Source organism: Oncorhynchus mykiss, chromosome 18, assembly GCF_057628025.1.
Source record: "Oncorhynchus mykiss isolate SJ-2025 chromosome 18, ASM5762802v1, whole genome shotgun sequence".
Classification (NCBI taxonomy): domain Eukaryota; kingdom Metazoa; phylum Chordata; class Actinopteri; order Salmoniformes; family Salmonidae; genus Oncorhynchus; species Oncorhynchus mykiss.
The window spans coordinates 73997303-74021230 of record NC_143039.1 but is presented as its reverse complement, the minus strand read 5'-3'; the positions used below and the strand labels follow the sequence as shown (position 1 = coordinate 74021230).

The 23928-nt window shown below is 45.6% G+C and overlaps 1 protein-coding gene across 1 annotated transcript; it reads right to left on the bottom strand.

The window, feature by feature from the left end:
* Nucleotides 1–634: 634 nt before the first annotated feature.
* sh3bp5lb (SH3-binding domain protein 5-like, b) lies at nt 635–22529 on the bottom strand. Its single transcript, XM_036953571.2, has 6 exons — nt 21012–22529; nt 20551–20613; nt 19539–19667; nt 13384–13545; nt 5190–5363; nt 635–4586 (listed from the first exon to the last, which is right to left on the bottom strand). Exons 1-6 carry the CDS (start codon nt 21306–21308, stop codon nt 3951–3953), a joined length of 1461 nt encoding a protein of 486 aa, XP_036809466.2. The 5' UTR covers nt 21309–22529; the 3' UTR covers nt 635–3950.
* Between the last annotated feature and the right edge of the window lie 1399 nt (nt 22530–23928).

The following is a 23928-nucleotide window of genomic DNA, read 5'->3' as shown; positions in this document are numbered from 1 at the left end:
AAGAGCTGAAGTCATAGTTGGTAGTCTGAAATCGGCACAAGCAAAGAAGAAGAGCTGAAGTCATAGTTGGTAGTCTGAAATTATTCTAAATCAAAACAAATAATAGATGCAAAAAACGAGACTGAAACAAGTTTTCAATGTGGGCAGTCTTTTTGGGAGAGACCATCAGCTGTTCTATATGGGGCTATATGACTTTACCCAGATGAACCCCCCCCCCCCCATTCCACAGAAGGCTAAATGACTTTACCCAGATGAACGCCCCCCCCATTCCACAGAAGGCTATATGACTTTACCCAGATGAACCCCCCCATTCCACAGAAGGCTATATGACTTTACCCAGATGAACCCCCCCCATTCCACAGAAGGCTATATGACTTTACCCAGATGAACCCCCCCCCCATTCCACAGAAGGCTAAATGACTTTACCCAGATGAACCCCCCCCCCCCATTCCACAGAAGGCTATATGACTTTACCCAGATGAACCCCCCCCCCCCCCCCATTCCACAGAAGGCTATATGACTTTACCCAGATGAACCCCCCCACCCCATTCCACAGAAGGCTATATGACTTTACCCAGATGAACCCCCCCCCCCCATTCCACAGAATCTTTCTAGAGATGAAAAAGATTAAACATTGTGTTAAATCAAAGTTTAATAGTTGCAACAGCATCATTCCATAAATTAACATATACATGATTAATAAGTTAACATTCATATCATCAGTATTATTAAAACATCCACTACATTTTAAAATGCCATCATATTCCCCTATATAGTGCACTTCTTTTGACGAGGGCGCATAAGTAGTGCACTACGTAGGGAATATACTACTGCTGTATTTGGGATGCAATTCCATTTACGTGAACAAATAAATCACGGTGTCAAGTGGAGCAGGCAAATGAGAAGATCTTCCACTAATACTTCACACACCCTATTCCCTACATAGTGCACTACTTTAGACCAGGGTCCTATGGGCCCTAGTGCACTATATAGGGAATAGGGTGCCATTCGGGTGTGACCCACAAACTGATCCCAAGTCAGCAAATGTGATATTGACCAGGTTAAGAGGAGGGAACAGCCAGGTAACGAGGGTGAACGACGGATGTGATATTGACCAGGTTAAGAGGAGGGAACAGCCAGGTAACGAGGGTGAACGACGGATGTGATATTGACCAGGTTAAGAGGAGGGAACAGCCAGGTAACGAGGGTGAACGACGGATGTGATATTGACCAGGTTAAGAGGAGGGAACAGCCAGGTAACGAGGGTGAACGACGGATGTGATATCGACCAGGTTAAGAGGAGGGAACAGCCAGGTAACGAGGGTGAACGACGGATGTGATATCGACCAGGTTAAGAGGAGGGAACAGCCAGGTAACGAGGGTGAACGACGGATGTGATATTGACCAGGTTAAGAGGAGGGAACAGCCAGGTAACGAGGGTGAACGACGGATGTGATATTGACCAGGTTAAGAGGAGGGAACAGCCAGGTAACGAGGGTGAACGACGGATGTGATATTGACCAGGTTAAGAGGAGGGAACAGCCAGGTAACGAGGGTGAACGACGGATGTGATATTGACCAGGTTAAGAGGAGGGAACAGCCAGGTAACGAGGGTGAACGACGGATGTGATATTGACCAGGTTAAGAGGGGGGAACAGCCAGGTAACGAGGGTGAACGACGGATGTGATATTGACCAGGTTAAGAGGAGGGAACAGCCAGGTAACGAGGGTGAACGACGGATGTGATATTGACCAGGTTAAGAGGAGGGAACAGCCAGGTAACGAGGGTGAACGACGGATGTGATATCGACCAGGTTAAGAGGAGGGAACAGCCAGGTAACGAGGGTGAACGACGGATGTGATATTGACCAGGTTAAGAGGAGGGAACAGCCAGGTAACGAGGGTGAACGACGGATGGCGAAGGGGTAAGAAGTGTAAAAAGGGAAAAACAAAACTCCACAAGTAATCATGTGCAAATCCACTTTAAAATATTCAAATCAATGGCACTGGTTTAACATGAACAAAACATTAAAGTACATTAACAGTAAATACCATATCTTCCTTCCCTCTCTACCTCCCTCCCTCCCTCCCTCCCTCTCTACCTCCCTCCCTCTCTACCTCCCTCCCTCTCTACCTCCCTCCCTCCCTCTCTCTCTCTCTCTCCCTCTCTAACTCTTTCTCTGTGTCTCTCTAGTGTAGTGATTTAGTGTCCGTGTCTGGTGAGATCAATAAAATCAAGGTAAGGTACCCGTCAACAGGTACAAAATGAACAAGAGAAGAAACTGGTTCAAAAATAACCCCAGGAAGTGAAAACCCCGATACAAAAACAACGTAGCCACCTACTACACCCAGGCGTTGCACTACAACACAATTTAGTGGCGTTATGAGTAGGTGAAATGCAGGTACATTTGTCAACAATGTTAACTATGGTAAAGTATTTAAATCTAAAACAATGAAAACTTCACAAAAAATTGTCTCACTATTAAAAAGGAAGACAGTTAAGATATTAAATAATTAATGGTTAGAATTGGGATTCCCTGATTACAAAAAATATCATCAAAGACATTAAAGGGGCATTACACTCTCAGAATATGTAAAAAATAAAAATTAGGGTGGTTCACAGGCACTTAAAATACATTTGAGTAAAATTAAAAATCTTATTTTTGATGTTCCTCAAAACAAAAACAAAAAAGTTTACGCAATACTAAAAATTAGTTAATTAGAACCATTTCCCATCATGCAGTGTAACATCTTGTATGAGTCCTAAATGTCCCCCTATTCCCTATATAGTGCACTATTTTTCACCAGAACCCAAAAATGTGCCCTTGTCAAAAGTAGTGCATTACATATGGAATAGGGTCCCATTTTGGACACACTTTCTTGTGTCAGATCAGGATAGCAGACAAATGTTTTTCTTCACGACAGAAAGCAGGGAGGATTGTGAAAGGTCAGAGAAGTGTTAGGTCAATGTGAGTGACAGAGACAGTCTCTACAGTCTGATGTCTGAGGGAGTGGTTGGCCCTCGAGGTGCTGGGAACATTTCCAGAACATTCTACTGGGGGTAAAAACACAAAACAGGTCTAATAACTAAATTAAAATGTTTTAAAAACCTATTTTTACTCAAGAGGGAGAGAGAGAGAACACCTTTGGTTCATTCCAAGGACGAGCGGAAACCGAATTCTGTGGTAATTCAATCAATTTGGGGAAAAAAGCACAAAGGGCTTTTTTAAGGGACTAATGTCAATATCGATATTGATAATCTTTTATTTTACCTTTATTTAACTAGACAAGTCAGTTAAGAACAAATTCTTATTTTCATTGACGGCCTAGGAATGGTGGGTTAACTGCCTGTTCAGGGGCAGAACGACAGATTTGTACCTTGTCAGCTCCGGTTACTAGTCCAACTCTCTAACCACTAGGCTACCCTGCCGCCCCAAAAGTAGTGCATTAAATATGGAAATAAACTTTGTTGCTTAAAACGTTCAGCTGTGTGTGAAACTGTAAGTAAAGTTATGAGTATGTTATCTATTGTCTCTGTATTTACACACAGTACTGTGTTAAGACTAGCTTTACCTCAGGTCACTGATATCTTACTGGTGTTGAACAATAGACGGATTAGAGTCCCACAAGGACCTAGTGAATCGCCTGACACCACTTCTTCTCTCTCTGTGTGCATGACGTACCAGCCACCCTCCACTTCCCTGGTACTCCCCTCTGCAGTGTCACAGTGATGCAGGGTTGTGTGCCAAATTGCAACCTATTCCCTATAGGCCCCGGTCAAAAGTAGTGCACTATGTAGGGAATAGGGTTCTATTTGGGACTCATTGTCAGTGTTCTACATTTCAATCCCTCAAACAGAATTTCCACAATCGCCATCTGTATTCTTTGCTCTCTCTTGATTTTCATTCCTTTATCTGATCATTCATCACACAGTGCCTTCTATTCTGGTCTCACAAACTCACGCTTCTGTGGTGCTGCTTGACAAAGCTCTCCTGTCTCCCTCTCGTCCCCCTCACCACCTCCAATCTATCCTGCCTTGGAGCAGGGATGTCCACCTCCCTCACAACTCTCTCCTCTGCCCTTGGGTTCCTATCTCTGTTCTCAGCCATCAGGGACCGGTGCCTCTCCCAGTCCTCTCCCATCAGGCTGCTCACGTCACTCAGGTCCCCCAGGTGCCCCACCGAGTCGCACTTCTCCAGGTCCGAGGCGATGGTCTGGAGGCTGATGACAGACATGGAGTCTGACCCTGCCTCCCCCCTCTCCCTGTGACCCCAGCCCTGCTCTCTGTGTCTCTCCACCCACTGCCTGGTCTTCTCTCCATCAGCCCAGTCCTTCTCCTCCAACCCTCCTCCTCCGCCACATGCTCCTCCAACCTGAACCCCGACCGCAGCTTTGACCTCAGCCTCCGCCCCCACTGGGGAGCTCCGCCCACCGCAGGCTACGGGGCGGGCCCTGGTGGCTCGGACACGCCCCCTCTGGGCATGGATCTGCTCGCTGATTTGCTCAAGGTTGCGCAGGGCGACGGAGTAGCGCATTTTTACTCTTGCAACGCGTTCTTCCAGCTGCACCACCTTTGCCTTGTGCTCCTGTCAAAAAAAAGGAAGTTGAAGTAACAGGATTTGTACCCCAAAAATGTTTCACTGTATTTTTTTTTTAAGTAAGTGTTCTTGGGCGAGCCCGCTTGTCGAAATCTTGAAAATAGAACAGTGTTATTTTTAATGCTGAGCAGCGCGAGCATCTCGCGGAGCCGGTCTGGTTTCGTTGAAATTAAAAACGGGAGTTTTTGTGGAGCGATGGGTAACGATGCTTCGAGGGTGACTGTTGATGTGTGCAGAGGGTCCCTGGTTCGTGCCCGGGTAGGGGCGAGGGGACGGTTTAAACTTATACTGTTACATTACATACAGCTGTGGTCGGGGTTCTCAAACTAGTGGGTCACGTGTTGCTTAAAACATGGCCGATCAGAAAGAGAATGGTCGTAGCACCAAACCATGAGGGACACCGCAGCTTTATAGTGGACTCAAGCAGTTGTGGACTCAACACAAGCAGTTGAAGTGTTGCTGTAACATCACACTGGCAGATTGATACAGTTAGAATGTACGGACTATCCTACAGCGAGTACGATCGTGAACTCATTTAGAGAGATAAGCTTCTGCCCTATGGGTCATTCTGTCTGAGACGAGGCTACTCACCTCTAGTAGGTGGTTGAACTGAGCCTTGAGCTCGAAATAAGGTTTGGACTTGATGATGAACCTCTTGAGGGATTTCTGGAGGGTCTGGACACGTTGTTCTGCCTCCTGGCACAGCTGAGTGACCCGCTGGTGCTCCCTCTCACTCCGCAGCCGCTCCTCCTCTGCCTCGTTAACCTGGGGAAGACACACACACACACACACACACACACACACACACACACACACACACACACACACCATCAGCAGCCGTCGGTCATGCCTTTGGACATCATCATCATCATCAGCATCAACCTGCAGTGACTCTCTAGGTGCCTCTGTCCCCATCAATCATCAGCATCAACCTGCCGTCCCTCTCTAGGTGCCTCTGTCCCCATCAATCATCAGCATCAACCTGCCGTCACTCTCTCTAGGTGCCTCTGTCCCCATCAATCATCAGCATCAACCTGCCGTCACTCTCTCTAGGTGCCTCTGTCCCCATCAATCATCAGCATCAACCTGCCGTCACTCTCTAGGTGTCTCTGTCCCCATCAATCATCAGCATCAACCTGCCGTCACTCTCTCTAGGTGCCTCTGTCCCCATCAATCATCAGCATCAACCTGCCGTCACTCTCTAGGTGCCTCTGTCCCCATCAATCATCAGCATCAACCTGCCGTCACTCTCTCTAGGTGCCTCTGTCCCCATCAATCATCAGCATCAACCTGCCGTCACTCTCTCTAGGTGCCTCTGTCCCCATCAATCATCAGCATCAACCTGCCGTCACTCTCTCTAGGTGCCTCTGTCCCCATCAATCATCAGCATCAACCTGCCGTCACTCTCTCTAGGTGCCTCTTTCCCCATCAATCATCAGCATCAACCTGCCGTCACTCTCTAGGTGCCTCTGTCCCCATCAATCATCAGCATCAACCTGCCGTCCCTCTCTCTAGGTGCCTCTGTCCCCATCAATCATCAGCATCAACCTGCCGTCACTCTCTCTAGGTGCCTCTGTCCCCATCAATCATCAGCATCAACCTGCCGTCACTCTCTCTAGGTGCCTCTGTCCCCATCAATCATCAGCATCAACCTGCCGTCACTCTCTCTAGGTGCCTCTTTCCCCATCAATCATCAGCATCAACCTGCCGTCACTCTCTCTAGGTGCCTCTGTCCCCATCAATCATCAGCATCAACCTGCAGTCACTCTCTCTAGGTGCCTCTTTCCCCATCAATCATCAGCATCAACCTGCCGTCACTCTCTCTAGGTGCCTCTGTCCCCATCAATCATCAGCATCAACCTGCCGTCACTCTCTCTAGGTGCCTCTGTCCCCATCAATCATCAGCATCAACCTGCCGTCACTCTCTCTAGGTGCCTCTTTCCCCATCAATCATCAGCATCAACCTGCCGTCACTCTCTCTAGGTGCCTCTTTCCCCATCAATCATCAGCATCAACCTGCCGTCACTCTCTCTAGGTGCCTCTGTCCCCATCAATCATCAGCATCAACCTGCCGTCACTCTCTCTAGGTGCCTCTGTCCCCATCAATCATCAGCATCAACCTGCCGTCACTCTCTCTAGGTGCCTCTGTCCCCATCAATCATCAGCGTCAACCTGCCGTCACTCTCTCTAGGTGCCTCTGTCCCCATCAATCATCAGCATCAACCCACTGTTTCCTCCGACACATCGGTGTGACTGGCTTCAGGGTTGGATGCTCGCTCTGTTAAGAAGCAGTGCGGCTTGGTTGGGTTGTGTATCGGAGGACGCATGGCTTTCAACCTTCGTCTCTCCCGATCCCGTACGGGAGTTGTAGCGATGAGACAAAGATAGTAGCTACTACAACAATTGGATACCATGAAAATGGGGAGAAAAAAATGTAAACATAAAAAAAAAAAACTACAAAAAAAGAGTCTCACAATCTCACACACATATATATATATTCTTAAACGGTATATATACACATATACATACACACACACACACACACACACACACACACACACACACACACACACACACACACACACACACACACACACACACACACACACACACACACACACACACACACACACACACACACACACACACACACACACACACACACACACAGAATAGATATATATACATACACACACGTTAAGTGCCCTGAAAATCACTTCCATAGCAGAACAGAATAGCGGCACTCCATTACATGAGAACGAGGACGTCCGACCTTGATCTTTATAAAGAGTACTGGTCCACATGAATTAAGCACAGAGAGTGTCTGTCCCCCTGCACCATGCTGGGAGACATAGTAAACAGACCTCCTTAAAACATCCACTCCCGACGAAGAGGCTTAACGTTTCACACCTGATTCAACTACACTACTTGTAGGATGAAGAGATTGATAGTTCTCACACCCTTTCCCCTCCACCATCATTCACCGTCTACCATAGATAAGCTTTAGCCACTAGTAAGCTAGTGATAGATAAGCTTTAGCCACTAGTAAGCTAGTGATAGATAAGCTTAGCCACTAGTAAGCTAGTGATAGATAAGCTTTAGCCACTAGTAAGCTAGTGATAGATAAGCTTAGCCACTAGTAAGCTAGTGATAGATAAGCTTAGCCACTAGTAAGCTAGTGATAGATAAGCTTTAGCCACTAGTAAGCTAGTGATAGATAAGCTTTAGCCACTAGTAAGCTAGTGATAGATAAGCTTAGCCACTAGTAAGCTAGTGATAGATAAGCTTAGCCACTAGTAAGCTAGTGATAGATAAGCTTTAGCCACTAGTAAGCTAGTGATAGATAAGCTTAGCCACTAGTAAGCTAGTGATAGATAAGCTTAGCCACTAGTAAGCTAGTGATAGATAAGCTTTAGCCACTAGTAAGCTAGTGATAGATAAGCTTTAGCCACTAGTAAGCTAGTGATAGATAAGCTTTAGCCACTAGTAAGCTAGTGATTATCTAGTACTGAGATAATCAACTCCAGGACTGGGTCATCAAATCAAATTGTGTCACATGCACCCAATACAACAGCGTACTGTGAAATGATTACTTTACAAGCCCTTAACTCGATTTCTTGAACTGCATTGTTGGTAAAGAAAATATTTACTAAATAAACTAAAGTAAAAAAAAAAAATAATAACGAGGCTATATACAAGGGGTACAGGAACCAAGTCAATGTGTGAGGACACAGGTTAGTCGAGGGAATTTGTACATGGGGGGGTGTCAATGTAAATAGTCCGGCCATTTCATTAGATGTTCAGGAGTCTTATTGCTTGGAGGTAGAAGCTGTTATGGAGCCTCTTGGACCTAGACTTGGCGCTCCGGTACCGCTTGCCGTGCGGTCGTAGAGAGAACAGTCTATAACTAGGGTGACTGGAGTCTTTGGCCATTTTTAGGACCTTCCTCTGACACCGCCTTTTATAGAGGTCCTGCATGGCTGGAAGCTTGTTCCCGGTGATGTACTGGGCCGTACGCACTACCCTCTGTCATTGTCTAGTCCGCCTGTGTCTCAATCCGTCCGTGGTGAGAAAGAGAGAATTAAAAATAAAAATAGAAGTGTTTCAGCCCTCTATGTCTTCTTATCGGTCAGCCATAGACCTGTCCTCTGTCTGCCATAGACCTGTCCTCTGTCTGCCATAGACCTGTCCTCTGTCTGCCATAGACCTGTCCTCTGTCTGCCATAGACCTGTCCTCTGTCTGCCATTGACCTGTCCTCTGTCTGCCATTGACCTGTCCTCTGTCTGCCATTGACCTGTCCTCGGTCTGCCATAGTCCTGTCCTCGGTCTTCTTATCGGTCTGCCATAGACCTGTCCTCTGTCTGCCATTGACCTGTCCTCGGTCTGCCATAGACCTGTCCTCTGTCTGCCATAGACCTGTCCTCTGTCTGCCATAGACCTGTCCTCTGTCTGCCATAGACCTGTCCTCTGTCTGCCATAGACCTGTCCTCTGTCTGCCATAGACCTGTCCTCTGTCTGCCATAGACCTGTCCTCGGTCTGCCATAGACCTGTCCTCGGTCTGCCATAGACCTGTCCTCGGTCTGCCATAGACCTGTCCTCGGTCTGCCATAGACCTGTCCTCGGTCTTCTATAGACCTGTCCTCGGTCTTCTATAGACCTGTCCACGGTCTTCTTATCGGTCTGCCATAGACCCGTCCTCTGTCTGCCATAGACCTGTCCTCTGTCTGCCATAGACCTGTCCTCTGTCTGCCATAGACCTGTCCTCTGTCTGCCATAGACCTGTCCTCTGTCTGCCATAGACCTGTCCTCGGTCTTCTATAGACCTGTCCTCGGTCTTCTATAGACCTGTCCACGGTCTTCTTATCGGTCTGCCATAGACCTGTCCTCGGTCTTCTATAGACCTGTCCTCTGTCTTCTATAGACCTGTCCTCGGTCTTCTTATCGGTCTGCCATAGACCTGTCCTCGGTCTTCTAAAGACCTGTCCTCTGTCTTCTTATCGGTCTGCTATAGACCTGTCCTCGGTCTTCTTATCGGTCTGCCGTAGACCTGTCCTCGGTCTTCTATAGACCTGTCCTCTGTCTTCGTATCGGTCTGCCATAGACCTGTCCTCTGTCTGCCATAGACCTGTCCTCTGTCTGCCATAGACCTGTCCTCTGTCTGCCATAGACCTGTCCTCTGTCTGCCATAGACCTGTCCTCTGTCTGCCATAGACCTGTCCTCTGTCTGCCATAGACCTGTCCTCTGTCTGCCATAGACCTGTCCTCTGTCTGCCATAGACCTGTCCTCGGTCTTCTTATGGGTCTGCCATAGACCTGTCCTCGGTCTTCTATAGACCTGTCCTCGGTCTTCTATAGACCTGTCCTCGGTCTTCTTATCGGTCTGCCATAGACCTGTCCTCGGTCTTCTATAGACCTGTCCCCGGTCTTCTTATCGGTCTGCTATAGACCTGTCCTCGGTCTTCTTATCGGTCTGCCGTAGACCTGTCCTCGGTCTTCTATAGACCTGTCCTCGGTCTTCTTATCGGTCTGCCATAGACCTGTCCTCGGTCTTCTTATCGGTCTGCCATCGACCTGTCCTCGGTCGTCTTATCGGTCTGCCATAGACCTGTCCTCCGTCTGCCATAGACCTGTCCTCCGTCTGCCATAGACCTGTCCTCCGTCTGCCATAGACCTGTCCTCCGTCTGCCATAGACCTGTCCTCCGTCTGCCATAGACCTGTCCTCCGTCTGCCATAGACCTGTCCTCCGTCTGCCATAGACCTGTCCTCCGTCTGCCATAGACCTGTCCTCCGTCTGCCATAGACCTGTCCTCCGTCTGCCATAGACCTGTCCTCCGTCTGCCATAGACCTGTCCATAGACCTGTCCTCCGTCTGCCATAGACCTGTCCTCCGTCTGCCATAGACCTGTCCTCCGTCTGCCATAGACCTGTCCTCGGTCTGCCATAGACCTGTCCTCGGTCTGCCATAGACCTGTCCTCGGTCTTCTATAGACCTGTCCTCGGTCTTCTATAGACCTGTCCTCGGTCTTCTATAGACCTGTCCTCGGTCTTCTATAGACCTGTCCTCGGTCTTCTATAGACCTGTCCTCGGTCTTCTATAGACCTGTCCTCGGTCTTCTATAGACCTGTCCTCGGTCTTCCATAGACCTGTCCTCTGTCTTCTATAGACCTGTCCTCAGTCTTCTATAGACCTGTCCTCAGTCTTCTATAGACCTGTCCTCAGTCTTCTATAGACCTGTCCTCGGTCTTCTTATCGTTCTGCCATAGACCTGTCCTCGGTCTTCTATAGACCTGTCCTCGGTCTTCTTATCGGTCTGCCATAGACCTGTCCTCGGTCTTCTATAGACCTGTCCTCGGTCTTCTTATCGGTCTGCCATAGACCTGTCCTCGGTCTTCTATAGACCTGTCCTCGGTCTTCTATAGACCTGTCCTCGGTCTTCTTATCGTTCTGCCATAGACCTGTCCTCGGTCTTCTATAGACCTGTCCTCGGTCTTCTTATCGGTTTGCCATAGACCTGTCCTCGGTCTTCTATAGACCTGTCCTCGGTCTTCTATAGACCTGTCCTCGGTCTTCTTATCGGTCTGCCATAGACCTGTCCTCGGTCTTCTATAGACCTGTCCTCGGTCTTCTTATCGGTCTGCCATAGACCTGTCCTCGGTCTTCTATAGACCTGTCCTCTGTCTTCTATAGACCTGCCCTCGGTCTTCTTATCGGTCTGCCATAGACCTGTCCTCGGTCTTCTTATCGGTCTGCCATAGACCTGTCCTCGGTCTTCTATAGACCTGTCCTCTGTCTTCTATAGACCTGTCCTCTGTCTTCTATAGACCTGTCCTCTGTCTTCTTATCGGTCTGCCATAGACCTGTCCTCGGTCTTCTATAGACCTGTCCTCGGTCTTCTTATCGGTCTTCTATAGACCTGTCCTCGGTCTTCTATAGACCTGTCCTCGGTCTTCTATAGACCTGTCCTCGGTCTTCTTATCGGTCTGCCATAGACCTGTCCTCGGTCTTCTATAAACCTGTCCTCGGTCTTCTTATCGGTCTGCCATAGACCTGTCCTCGGTCTTCTTATTGGTCTGCCATAGACCTGTCCTCGGTCTTCTTATCGGTCTGCCATAGACCTGTCCTCGGTCTTCTTATTGGTCTTCTATAGACCTGTCCTCGGTCTTCTATAGACATGCCCTCTGTCTTCTTATCGGTCTGCCATAGACCTGTCCTCTGTCTTCTTATCGGTCTGCCATAGATATAGCTTTAGCCACTAGCGCTGAGCAATTAACTGAAATTTCAGTTTTTTTGTGGTTATTAAACTAGTTGACCGATGTCAGTTAAATTATTTGAATTCCATTTAGGGGTTTTTCAGCCCGACGCGCTGTTTCTCTAGAGAGAAGTCAATAACTATGTGGTACGCTGAAGGGAGTTAGGCAAATAATCAACCTAGTTCAACAACAAACTAAACAAACGTGGTAATTAACTACATGACCATAATCCATTGCGCCTGTTATTTCCGTCTCGGACAGAGATGGATACACTTTAACGCCTGCTACCTTAATGTACGAGAGAGGACTGTAAACAACACAAAGATGAGAGAGAGGGATAGAGACAGTTCGTGAAAGTATACCTTTATCTACTTTGAAGAAGTAGTAAAATGATTTGGTCAGACAGCTCTGCAGCATCGTTAGACAGGCTAGCTAAATAAGACGACTAAAGACAGTACAGTATGGGGAACACAGAGATAACACTGGCTGGCTGGCTGAGCAGAGTCGAGTATGACATTAAAAATAATAAAGGTCTACCCCACGTGGACCTGACAGAGACAAAATAATATTTTCAACGTTTTGGCAATTGAATGTCCACTATTTTGGCCTTTGGAATTTCCATTAAAAAAAACAAATCATTTTAATGTCAATTTTTCATAATACATTTGTGTAATTTTTTTGTTGTCGAAACTGAAATTGAAAACCTTGATATTTAAAAATAATAAAAACAAACAAACGGACCTCACTAATCTCTCACTAATCTCTCACTAATCTCACACTAATCTCACACTAATCTCACACTAATCTCACACTAATCTCACACTAATCTCACACTAATCTCTCACTAATCTCACACTAATCTCACACTAATCTCACACTAATCTCTCACTAATCTCACACTAATCTCTCACTAATCTCACACTAATCTCACACTAATCTCACACTAATCTCACACTAATCTCTCACTAATCTCTCACTAATCTCTCAGCCACAAGTTTTCACTGTCTAGTACAAACCAACTTCTGGACTTTGGGTTGAAGTACTAATGTGTTTTTCTTTCTACCTGGTAGTTAACCCCTCACCTGCCATACCACGTCTGAATCAGTCGCGGATTAGAAGGAGAAAATGAAACCAGAAGTGTTGTTTCGGCCCACCAGAACCAGAGTTGAATAGCCCTGGTCCTGTATTCACAAAGCACTTCGGAGATCAGCACTCCTGGTCTGCCACAGCTACGACCTGTCCTCTCCCTGTGCCTTGGAGGTCCCCCTCCTCTCTCCCTGTGCCTTGGAGGTCTCCCTCCTCCCTCCATGTGCCTTGGAGGTCCCCCTCCTCCCTCCCTGTGCCTTGGAGGTCCCCCTCCTCCCTCCCTGTGCCTTGGAGGTCCCCCTCCTCCCTCCCTGTGCCTTGGAGGTCCCCCTCCTCCCTCCCTGTGCCTTGGAGGTCCCCCTCCTCCCTCCCTGTGCCTTGGAGGACCCCCTCCTCTCTCATCTGTGCCTTGGAGGACCCCACCTCTCTCTCGCTCTCTCTGTACCTTGGAGGTGGCGTGGTTGAGCATCTCCTGCCAGGTGGGGTCCAGAGTGTTCCTGTCTGCCAGGAGCCCCTGCTCTGCCACGTACACCATCTCCCTGGCAGCCGTATGCATGGAGACGGCTCTCTCGTACCGCAACGCTGCCTTCTGCGTCTCCTGCTGGGCCTATGAAAACAACAACCAATCATAGTTCAGCTAAGGACACTACAATGAATCATAGTAAGAGAGACACCACAACCAATCATAGTTCAGTAACAGACACACCACAACCAACCAGACGACAAACCAATTACTAAGGGGCGAATCCTTACTTACAGTAAAGTTCAAATGTAATTCCCATTGACATCAATCCATGACTAAATTAAAATCTGATTTAAATGGAAGTTAGGATTAGCCTCTAAAATCTGGAGAATGATGGTGGTGGTGACAGGAAAACAGGAAGTCTCCCCATCACCAGCTATAAAACAAGAAGACAGCAGCAACAGCTACAAATCACAGAGAAGTGAACCATGAAAATAGCTGATCCTCATCGTATTCTAGTCATTCTAGTTGGTAAATTATGTCAAAGCCAGAGAGGGGAAAGATTTGTCCATGTTGGTTTAGGGAGAAGGAGAGGGGCACTTCGAGACGAGGTGTAGGTCCCAAGTGGCACACTATTCCCTATATATAGTGCACTACTACCCTTATAGGCCCTGGTCCAAAGTAGTGCACTATAAAGGGAATAGGGTGCCATTTGGAACACGACCAAAGTGACTCAGAATCCCAGGAGGGGGCGGGGCCGGATAGACGCACAAGGTTGCCCAAAGTTTAGGGTCGTCAGGCAAAGATTGATGACTGCTTCACTCTTGAACACCAGTTCTAATACTTTTTGTGACACGGTTCCCTTGACTGTCTGTCTCGCTCAATAGCAGTCAGATGTGTGCCAACTGTTTTGTGGACAGAATAATATTTTTTTTTTTTTTAAAAACGTCTCCTGAATAGACGTCTACGTAGTTAACATCTAAATGCCTGGGAAATTATACCGCCCAGATTCTTTCTACTTTTCTCCTCTACAGGGCCTTCAGAAAGAATTCGCACTCCCTTGACTTATTCTTATTCCACATTTTGTTGTGTTACAGCCTGAATTCAAAATGGATTGAAAAATGAAAAGCTGCAATGTCTTGAGTTAAGAAGTATTCAACCCCTTTGTTATGGCAAACAGAAATAGGTTGGAGGATGAAAAATGTGCTTAACAAGTCACATAATTTTGCATGGACTCACGCTGTGTACAATAGCGGTTAACATGATTTTTGAATGAGTACCTCAACTCTGTACCCCGCACATACTGATAATTGTAAGGTCCCTCAGGTCGAGAAGACCAGGGAGTTTTTTTCAATGCCTCGCAAAGAAGGGCACCTATTGGTAGATTAAATAAAAAAGAAGACGCTGAATTTCCCTTTGAGCGTGGTAAAGTTATTAATTACACGTTGGATGGTGTATCAATACAACAAGTCACTACAAAGATACAGGAGTCCTTCCTAACTCAGTTGCTGGAGAGGAAGGAAACTGCTCAGGGATTTCAACATGAGGACAATGGTGACTTAAAACTGTTAGAGTTTAATAGCTGGGATAAGAGAAAACCACAGATGGATCAACAACATTGTAGTTACTCCACAATACTAACCTAACTGACAGAGTGAAAAGAAGGAAGTCTGTACAGAATATAAATATTCCAAAACGTTCATCCTGTTTGCAACAAGAAACTAAAGTAATACTGCAAAATATGTGGGAAGGAAATTAACTTTACGTCCTGAATACAAAGCATTATGTTTGGGGTAAATCCAATACAACACTGAGTACCACTCTCCATACTTGCAAGCATAGTGATGGCTGCATCATGTTATGGGTATGCTTGTAATCGTTACGCCCTGAGGAGTTTCAGGATCTACATAAATGAGCTAAGCAAAGGCAAAATCCTTGAGGAAAACATGGTCCAGTCTGCTTTCCACCAGACACTGGGAGATGAATTCACCTTTCAGCAGGACAATAACCTAAAACACAAGGCCAAATCTACACTGGAGTTGCTTACCAAGAAGACAGTGAATGTTCCTGAGTGGCCGAGTTACAGTTTTGACTTAAATATACTTAAATCTATGGCAAGACCTGAAAATGGTTGTCTGGCAACGATCAACAACCAATTTGACAGAGCTGGAAGAATTCTGAAAAGAATAATGGGAAAATGCTACATAATCCAGGTGTGGGAAGCTCTTAGAAACTTACCCAGAAACCCTCACAGCTGTAATCGCTGCCAAAGGTGCTTCTACAAAGTATTGACTCAGGGCTGTGAATACTTATGTAAATTAACACATTTAGCAAAATTTCAACCAAAAAAAAACATGTTTTCACTTTGTCATTATGGGGTATTGTGATGTCATTATGGGGTATTGTGATGTCATTATGGGGTATTGTGATGTCATTATGGGGTATTGTGATGTCATTATGGGGTATTGTGATGTCATTATGGGGTATTTGAGCGTTCATGGGTGAGAGAGAAAAAAAAAAAAAAAAAGATATAGCCTGAATTCAAAATAGATAAACACAACTATTATATTAATTATAAATTCAGGCTGTAACACAACACAATGTGGACTAAGTCAAGAGGCGTGAATACGTTCTGAAGGCGCTGTAATTCCACGTTGACATTAAGGGGTTTGTGTATAAGCCAGTGAAAATACATCTCAATTTAATCCATTTTAAAATGAAGCTGTAACACAACAAAATGTGGACTAAGTCAACGGGTGTGAATACTTTCCAAAAAGGCAAATGTAGATTTCCATAACATTGGTCACACGGTGCCAGTTTCCTTAAGCACAGACAGACACAGACACAGACGACACAGACACAGACATAGACACAGACACAGACGACACAGACAGACACAGACACAGACAGACATAGACACAGACACAAACGAAACAAACATAGACACAGACAAACATAGACACAGACATAGACACAGACATAGACACAGACATAGCTAAATGTCTAGAAGAAATGCTGATCCCAGTGTCTTCTCCTTTCCTCTGCTGCATTTTCATAGCATTGGCCGTGAGGTTGGTTGCTGCTAACCAGATCACATTTCCAATCCATGATTTACTTAATTGGTTTCAATTAGATCCCTGAGGGTTACACGAAATATTTCCATTAGTTCTAATTACAGTTTGGAAATACCCTTCGCAACGCTGATTAAACATGGACTGGCACTCGTGCCCCGTTTCACCAAGGGACCTCAAGACTGGGGTGAAAAGTTCACCTTCCAAAGGTTAAATTGTTTTTACGTAATCAATGAGGATGACTCATTAGGCGGCTTCATGTACTACGTCTATAACAACAACTTGGAAGGTTAAATTCATATAAGAATCTTAATGAAATGTTGTTGTTTTTTTTTTTTACACATTCATGTGTGCGGATTACGTTATGCAAATATACAGTGCCTTCGTATCGTATTCAAACCCTTCGACATTTTGTTATGTTACACACTTATTCTATTGATTAAATACCTTTAAAAAAAAGTCCTCAGCAATATACACACACACAAAATATCCCATCATGACAAAGCAAAAACAGTTTTTTTGAAAATTTTAGAAAATTTATTAAAATCAGAAATACCATATTTACATAACTATTCAAACCCTTTGATATGAGACTTGAAATTGAGCTCAGGTGCATTCGGTTTCCATTGATCATCCTTGGGATGTTTCTACCACTTGATTGGAGTTCACCTGTGGTTAATTCAATTGATTGGACATGCTTTTGGAAAGGTATACACCTGTCAATATAAGGTCCCTCAGTTGACAGTGCACGTCAGAGAGAAAACCAAGCCATAAGGTTGAAGGAATTGTCCGTCAAGCTCCAAGACAGGATTTTGTCGAAGCACAGATGTGGGGAAGGGTACCAAAAAATGTCTGCAGCCTTGAAGGTCTCCAAGAACACAGTGGCCTCCATCCTTCTTAAATGGAAGAAGTTTGGAACCACCAAGACTCTTCCTAGAGCTGGACGCCCAGCCAAACTGAGCAATCGGGGGAGAAGAGCCTTGGTCAGGGAGGTGACCAAGAATATGATGGTCGCTCTGACAGAGCTCCAGAGTTCCTCCGGAGATGGTTGTCCTTTTGGAGGGTTCTCCCATCTCTGCGGCACTCGACCAATTAGGGCTTTATGGTAGAGTGGCCAGACGGCAACCACTCCTCAGTAAAAGGCACACTTGGAGTTTGCTCGCTTGGAATTTGCCAAAAGGCACCTAAAGACTCTCAGATCATGAGAAACAAGATTCTCTGGATAAAATTTGTCAGATTTGCCAAATGGAGGGCGGGGGAGAGCTTTGTATGCATCTCTGTGTGTGGAGTAAAGGTGGGCTAGGATTTTTTTTTTTTCCCCTGCTGGTAAAAATTTGGCAAAACTGATTTAAGTTTGCCTGCATTAAAGTCCCCGGCCACTAGGAGCACCGCTTCTGGGTGAGCATTTTCTTCTTTGCTTATGGCCTTATAGAGTTGGTTGAGTGCAGTCTTAGTGCCAGCATCGTTTTGAGGTGGTAAATAGACTGCTACGAATAATACAAATGAGGACTCTCTTGGTCTGCAGCTTATCATATGGTACTCTACCTCAGGCGAGCAATACCGAGACTTTTTTAAATATTAGACATCGCGCACCAGCTGTTATTGACAAAAAGACACACACCCCCACTCATCATCATACCAGAGGTAGCGTCTCTGTTCTGTCGGCGCATGGAAAATCCCGCTAGCTCTACATTGTCCATATTTTCGTTCAGCCACTTCTCTGTGAAACATAAGATGTTACAGTTTTTAATGTCCCGTTGGTAGGATAATCTCCATAGTAGGTAATCAATTTTATTTTCCAATGATTGCACGTTAGCAAGAACGGAAGGCACTGGGAGTTTACTCGCTCGCCTCCGGATTCTCAGAAGGATCCCCGCTCTGCGACCCCTTTTCTTCATGCAAAAGGCATGGATCTGGGCCTGTTCCAGTGAAAGAAAGCAGGATATCCTTTTCGTCAGACACGTTAAAGGAAAAATTGTCATGCACTTGTAACGGATGTGAAACGGCTAGCTTAGCGGTGCACGCTAAATAGCGTTTCAATCGGTGACGTCACTTGCTCTGAGACCTTGAAGTAGTAGTTCCCCTTGCTCTGCAAGAGCCGCGGCTTTTGTGGGGCGATGGGTAACGATGCTTCGAGGGCGACTGTTGATGTGTGCAGAGGGTCCCTGGTTCGCGCCCGGATATGGGCGAGGGGACGGTCTAAAGTTATACTGTTACACACTTTTATTATTTAAAAAAAATGTTACCCCCTTTTCATGGTATCCAACTGTTAGTAGTTACTATCTTGTCTCATCGCTACAACTCCCATAGGGCTCGGGAGAGACGCAGGTCGAAAGCCATGCGTCCTCCGAAACACAACCCAACCAAGCCGCACTGCTTCTTAACACAGCGCGCCTCCAAACCAGAAGCACCAATGTGTCGGAGGAAACACAGTGCACCTGGCAACCTTGGTTAGCGCGCACTGCACCCGGCCCGCCACAGGAGTCGCTAGTGCGCGATGAGACAAGGATATCCCTACCTAACCCGGACGACGCTGGGCCAATTGTGCGTCACCCCACGGACCTCCCGGTCAAGGCCCAGCTGCGAAGGAGCCTGGGCGCGAACCCAGAGTCTCTGGTGGCACAGCTAGCACTGCAATGCAGTGCCCTAGACCACTGCGTCACCCGGGAGGCCCAGTAATCGCTTATCTGAAGTCCAGAAGTTATTTTTGGTCATAAGAGACGGTAGCAGCAACATTACGTACACAATAAGTTAAAAAATAAAGTTACACAAAACTCAAAACATATAAAATAGCACAATTGGTGGAGAATGTAAAAATGTCAGCCATGTTCTTCGGCACCATTTTTCCAAAAAACTGTTTTTGCTTTGTCATTATGTGGTACTGTGTGTAGATTGAAGTCAAGGGGTCTGAATACTTTTCCGAAGGCACTGTAGGTTGACAGAGGCTGGGTAACTAAATGGCTATTTTGCCACACCAGAGATAATATTAAAAACCTTTCGATGAGCCCCCAAACACCACTCAAAACACACATCCAGTCCGACACACAACCCCACACAAACACCAACCTCTTTGGCTAGTCTGCGGGCTTCGTAGTAGGGCCTGGCCTTCTCAATGCAGGTCCCTAGCTGGGAGCCCTGAGCATTGAGCTTCCTGGCTGAGTCACTGAGGATCCTCCTGTAGCTGGACCTAGCATCCTGAAGGGGAGAGAGACATTCCCCAGTTAACCTCATAGCGCAGTACTGTAATTGATAGGCTACCATCAAATTATATCACTTCAATAACAATCCTCAAGAGGTCTTCACAATAGACCTTGAGGCAAGGGAAGTAAGTCATCTCCTTCACACTGCTTCTCTGACCTCTGCTCAATAACAACATGTGTAAAGGTAAGCCTTTACATTACTGTGTGCAGTGAATTAAGAGTGTGTTGACGAGGACCTTGCGGCTTAGTGAGACCTGAATCACATGACATTATCTATGTCAACACCAAGAGAAAGAGTGAGTAGGCTACGCCCCAAGAAAGACATCTTATAAAGTATAGCACTAGCATACCAAACATTAGGAACACCTTCCCCTTTTTCCCTGTTGGGGCATGTCGAAAGCGTGCTGGCCCATGTTGACTCCAACGCTCCCCACAGTTGTGTCAAATTGGCTGGATGTCCTTTGGGTGGTGGACCATTCTTGATATAAAATGGGAAACTGTTGAGTGTGGAAAAACCCAGCAGTTTTGCCGTTCTTGTATGTGTGGCCTTCTGAATGGCATACACAACCCATGCCTCTATTATCTCAAGGCTTAAAAATCCTTCTTTAACCTTTCTCCTTCCCTTTATCTACACCGATTGAAGTGTCAATAACATCAATTAGGGATCATAGCTTTCAGCTGGAGTCAGCTGGTCAGTCGGTCATGGAAAGAGCAAGTGTTTTTAAACAGTTTTATAAACTGACTATCAGTCATACAGACACCGTACCGTGTTGGGTTGTGTGGCTGATAGTCTGTTCTGGGACAAATGGACCTAAACTCCCCAGACATGTTAGATGTGATTCTGGGTTATGAGGCTAGCTGACAAAAAGCTCACTCACATCCAGTTTCAGTTCCAGCTTGTTGATTTCATCACTGGCCTGATTGAGGTGCTCTAGCTCCTCCTGAGAGAGAGAGCGAGAGAAAGAGAGAGAGAGAGAGAGAAAAAAAGGGTAAAGATTTAGTATTGGGACTGGCCTTCATCACAATAAGAGAAAATGTTTCATATTGGGTTTGGCTGGCCATAAACTTCATTACAATAAGTATGAAATAAATCCCTGTGAAATTGTGGAAGCCATTTGCAATGCAGATGTGGGATTTAAATTGCATTTAGGCTGAATGATGCAAGAGTCTGCTATACTGACATTTAGTTTTGTCTATGGTTATTTACAGCCAATGTCGCTATATTGACAGCGGAATTAAAGCAGTATGGAGCATGGGTTTGCAATGAGAAACATGAAAGAAGTCAGATACTTTACAGGCTGCTGTACTACAGACACGTTTAATAAAATTCTAAACTTGCCTGAATTCTAGGATCCAATTCCTCTTCATATTTGCCTTCTTCATTTGCAGCATCAACATTTTTCCCAGTGTCATCATCATCCTCACATTCTGTTTTCATGTTGTCCAGAGTGTTTTCGTTCCCTCTCCCTTCTCTCAGGATGCTGTTGTCCCCATCCTCAGCCTCTTCGCCGGGGGTCTCCTCGCGTATGTCCGACGGATCGGGACCCCCGGAACCGAATGGACTTTCACGCGAGCTCCCTGGTTCCATTCGTGGCCGACTGTGTTTCGGGGGTTTGCTCGCCCAGAGGTGAAGCATCAATTTATGCAAGTCGTATAAATGTACAAATACGTGCTACGTGCACCACATGTCGGAAATTCACGTTTGCCATGAGCAACTATTCCTAGCTAAACTAGCAGCTAGGTCTCTGTTGTTAGCTAGCTAACTGCTGTCATCAAGGCATTGCTTTAATTGGCTGGATAACTAGCTAAGGTTAGCTAGCTATTAGCTGGTATCGCGCTGAATTTGCAGGTAGGTGACCAACTCAAAATGTAGCTCCACTTACACCAGATTACGTCATTACATGATCTGTCCCGTAGCTTGAACCAGTACAATTACTGTAGACAAACCGGTCCTTCTGACTTCTTGTCATAATATGACTTTTACGATAAAAATCAGCAAAAAAAAAACATAAGTTTGAAGGCATTAAACATGTAAAACTGTCAAACAAGCTTTGTATCACTCCCCCTGCCCTGTGTTGATAGCGCTTGGTGTCGAATGTATCAGCTGTGAACATTTGTTTAAAATAGTTTCATTGATATGTTTGATTTAATCATATAATAGTATTTTTTTTTAACATTAATAGCTGACTTGCATGTTAAATCCCCAATTGTTTAATGCCAGGCTCTTCTACAATTAAATTTACCGAACCTTTATTTAACTAGGCAAGTCAGTTAAGAACAAATTCTTATTTACAACGAAGGCCAGCTACACCAGCCAAACCCAGACAATTCCATATGGAACTCACTGCCGGTTGTGATACAGCCTGGAATCGAACCAGAGTGTCTGTAGTTAAGCCTCATAGTACTGAGATGCAGTTCCTTAGACCACTGCGCCACTCGGGAGCCCACTCAGGAAATGCATACAACTCATGTCTGAAAAGTTCTGGTAATGCATAAAATGACAGGCATTGAAGGCTGTCTTACACTTCTTCATATCATTTGTCCCACCAACCCAAAAGGAGACAATGGACAATATCAACAACAAAAATAAAGTAGTTGCAGTTGCTTACTCCATTTTGTCTTTCACAATACCAGTCACTGTAGCCTGGGTACCAGTCTTTCCTAGCCAACTCATTATGGAAAAATATAATTTAATGTGAATATATATATCTCCTTATTCCTTTTCCTCTCTTGATCCCTCTCTCATGCCCCTTCTGTTTTCCTCTCGCAATCCCTTTCTCATGATAACACAGAAGGGGCAAGTGTGACTCTTCTGTCATTTCCAGAACCTCTTGACTTCGCCGTGTCCCTGCGGGGGAAACCACAATCACTCTGTGAGCCACGTTCTGCCACACCAGGCAGCCCCTGGAGAACAGATACAGACAGAGAGAATGTTGTGTTAAAAGTGATAAGACACGAGCTTGCGCCCCCAAATAGCACCCTATTCCCTATGTAGTGCACTACTTTTGACCAGGAAGGTCAGACAATATTGCTACATGTCAGGCTAATGATGGTAATGGAATTTTAACATTTGTTGATCTACAACCCGTTTTATTGGTTCAAAACGTCAGAGGATGGATAGAAGACGGTAGCCAGGGTAATTCATTTAAGAGTATATTTTATTATGCACGGTTAATCACTGCTCCCCACAAGAAAGCAGCGGTAATGTCTCTTGAGCTGGAGCTGGAGCCGGAGCTAACGTCATAGGTTGGAATTACGCCTCAGACCTCAAGTTCCTCCCTTGTTTCATTACAATAACGTTCATTGACAGCCAGAGAGAGAGTGAGTGAGAGAAAATAAAACAACAAGAGATCTGCTCTGTCTCTTAACACCTCAAAGTCAGCCTGGGAGAGGAACTTGTTATACAGCACTCCCGAGATGGACAGACTGTTAGAGAGGTAGAAAGGACGGGGAGGTACAGTAGAGAGGAGCGAGAGACACAGAAAGAATGAATCAGACGCAGGTAGCTGGCAGATGACATCAATACTCTTTCACTCTATTCCAGTTTACAGCACATCTGAGAGCAGGGGGTTACAGCTCACAACAACACAGCCTGTATTGACTGAGTGCTATCCTACAGGGACAGGCCACCTTATGTCAGTCATAACCTACTGGGGGAAGAAAATGAAGCCAAAAGAGATCAATCAACTTTATAAGTCCTCGGGGAGTAGCTAGAGATCCATTGGACAATGCAGGGGAAAAATACAGGCCTGGGGCCTGTATTTAGAAAGTGCCTCAGAGTAGGGAGTCAGGATTTTTTTATGGGTCAAAGTGGGACATACGTGGTGGGCGTGGCCAATGGCACGAGCAAGAGCAGTGTACGGGTTTCTCTTTTCTTTCTGGTGATTATAAATTCTCAACGATTATCTTATTAAAATATATATAGGTCCATTATATTTTCTACTTTATATCTGGTTTTAGTCTTAAGTTTACAATGAAAATGAAACATTTTAATTATTTTCATCAATAAATAATGTACATTTACACCCTAGGTGATCCGAAAAAACACTAAGGCCACCAAGACTTTTCTACACAGAAGAAGAAAAAATATATATTTTAGATAACAATGACTAGTATTAACATGGATAGAGGGGACCTGATCCCAGATCAGCACTCCTACTCCAACTGGTTACATTTCAAAGCACTGAAGTCTTACGGCCTGTTTTTCCCAGCAACTGATTCTGAATTCCTATTAACGGCACGTCTCATATGGTTAT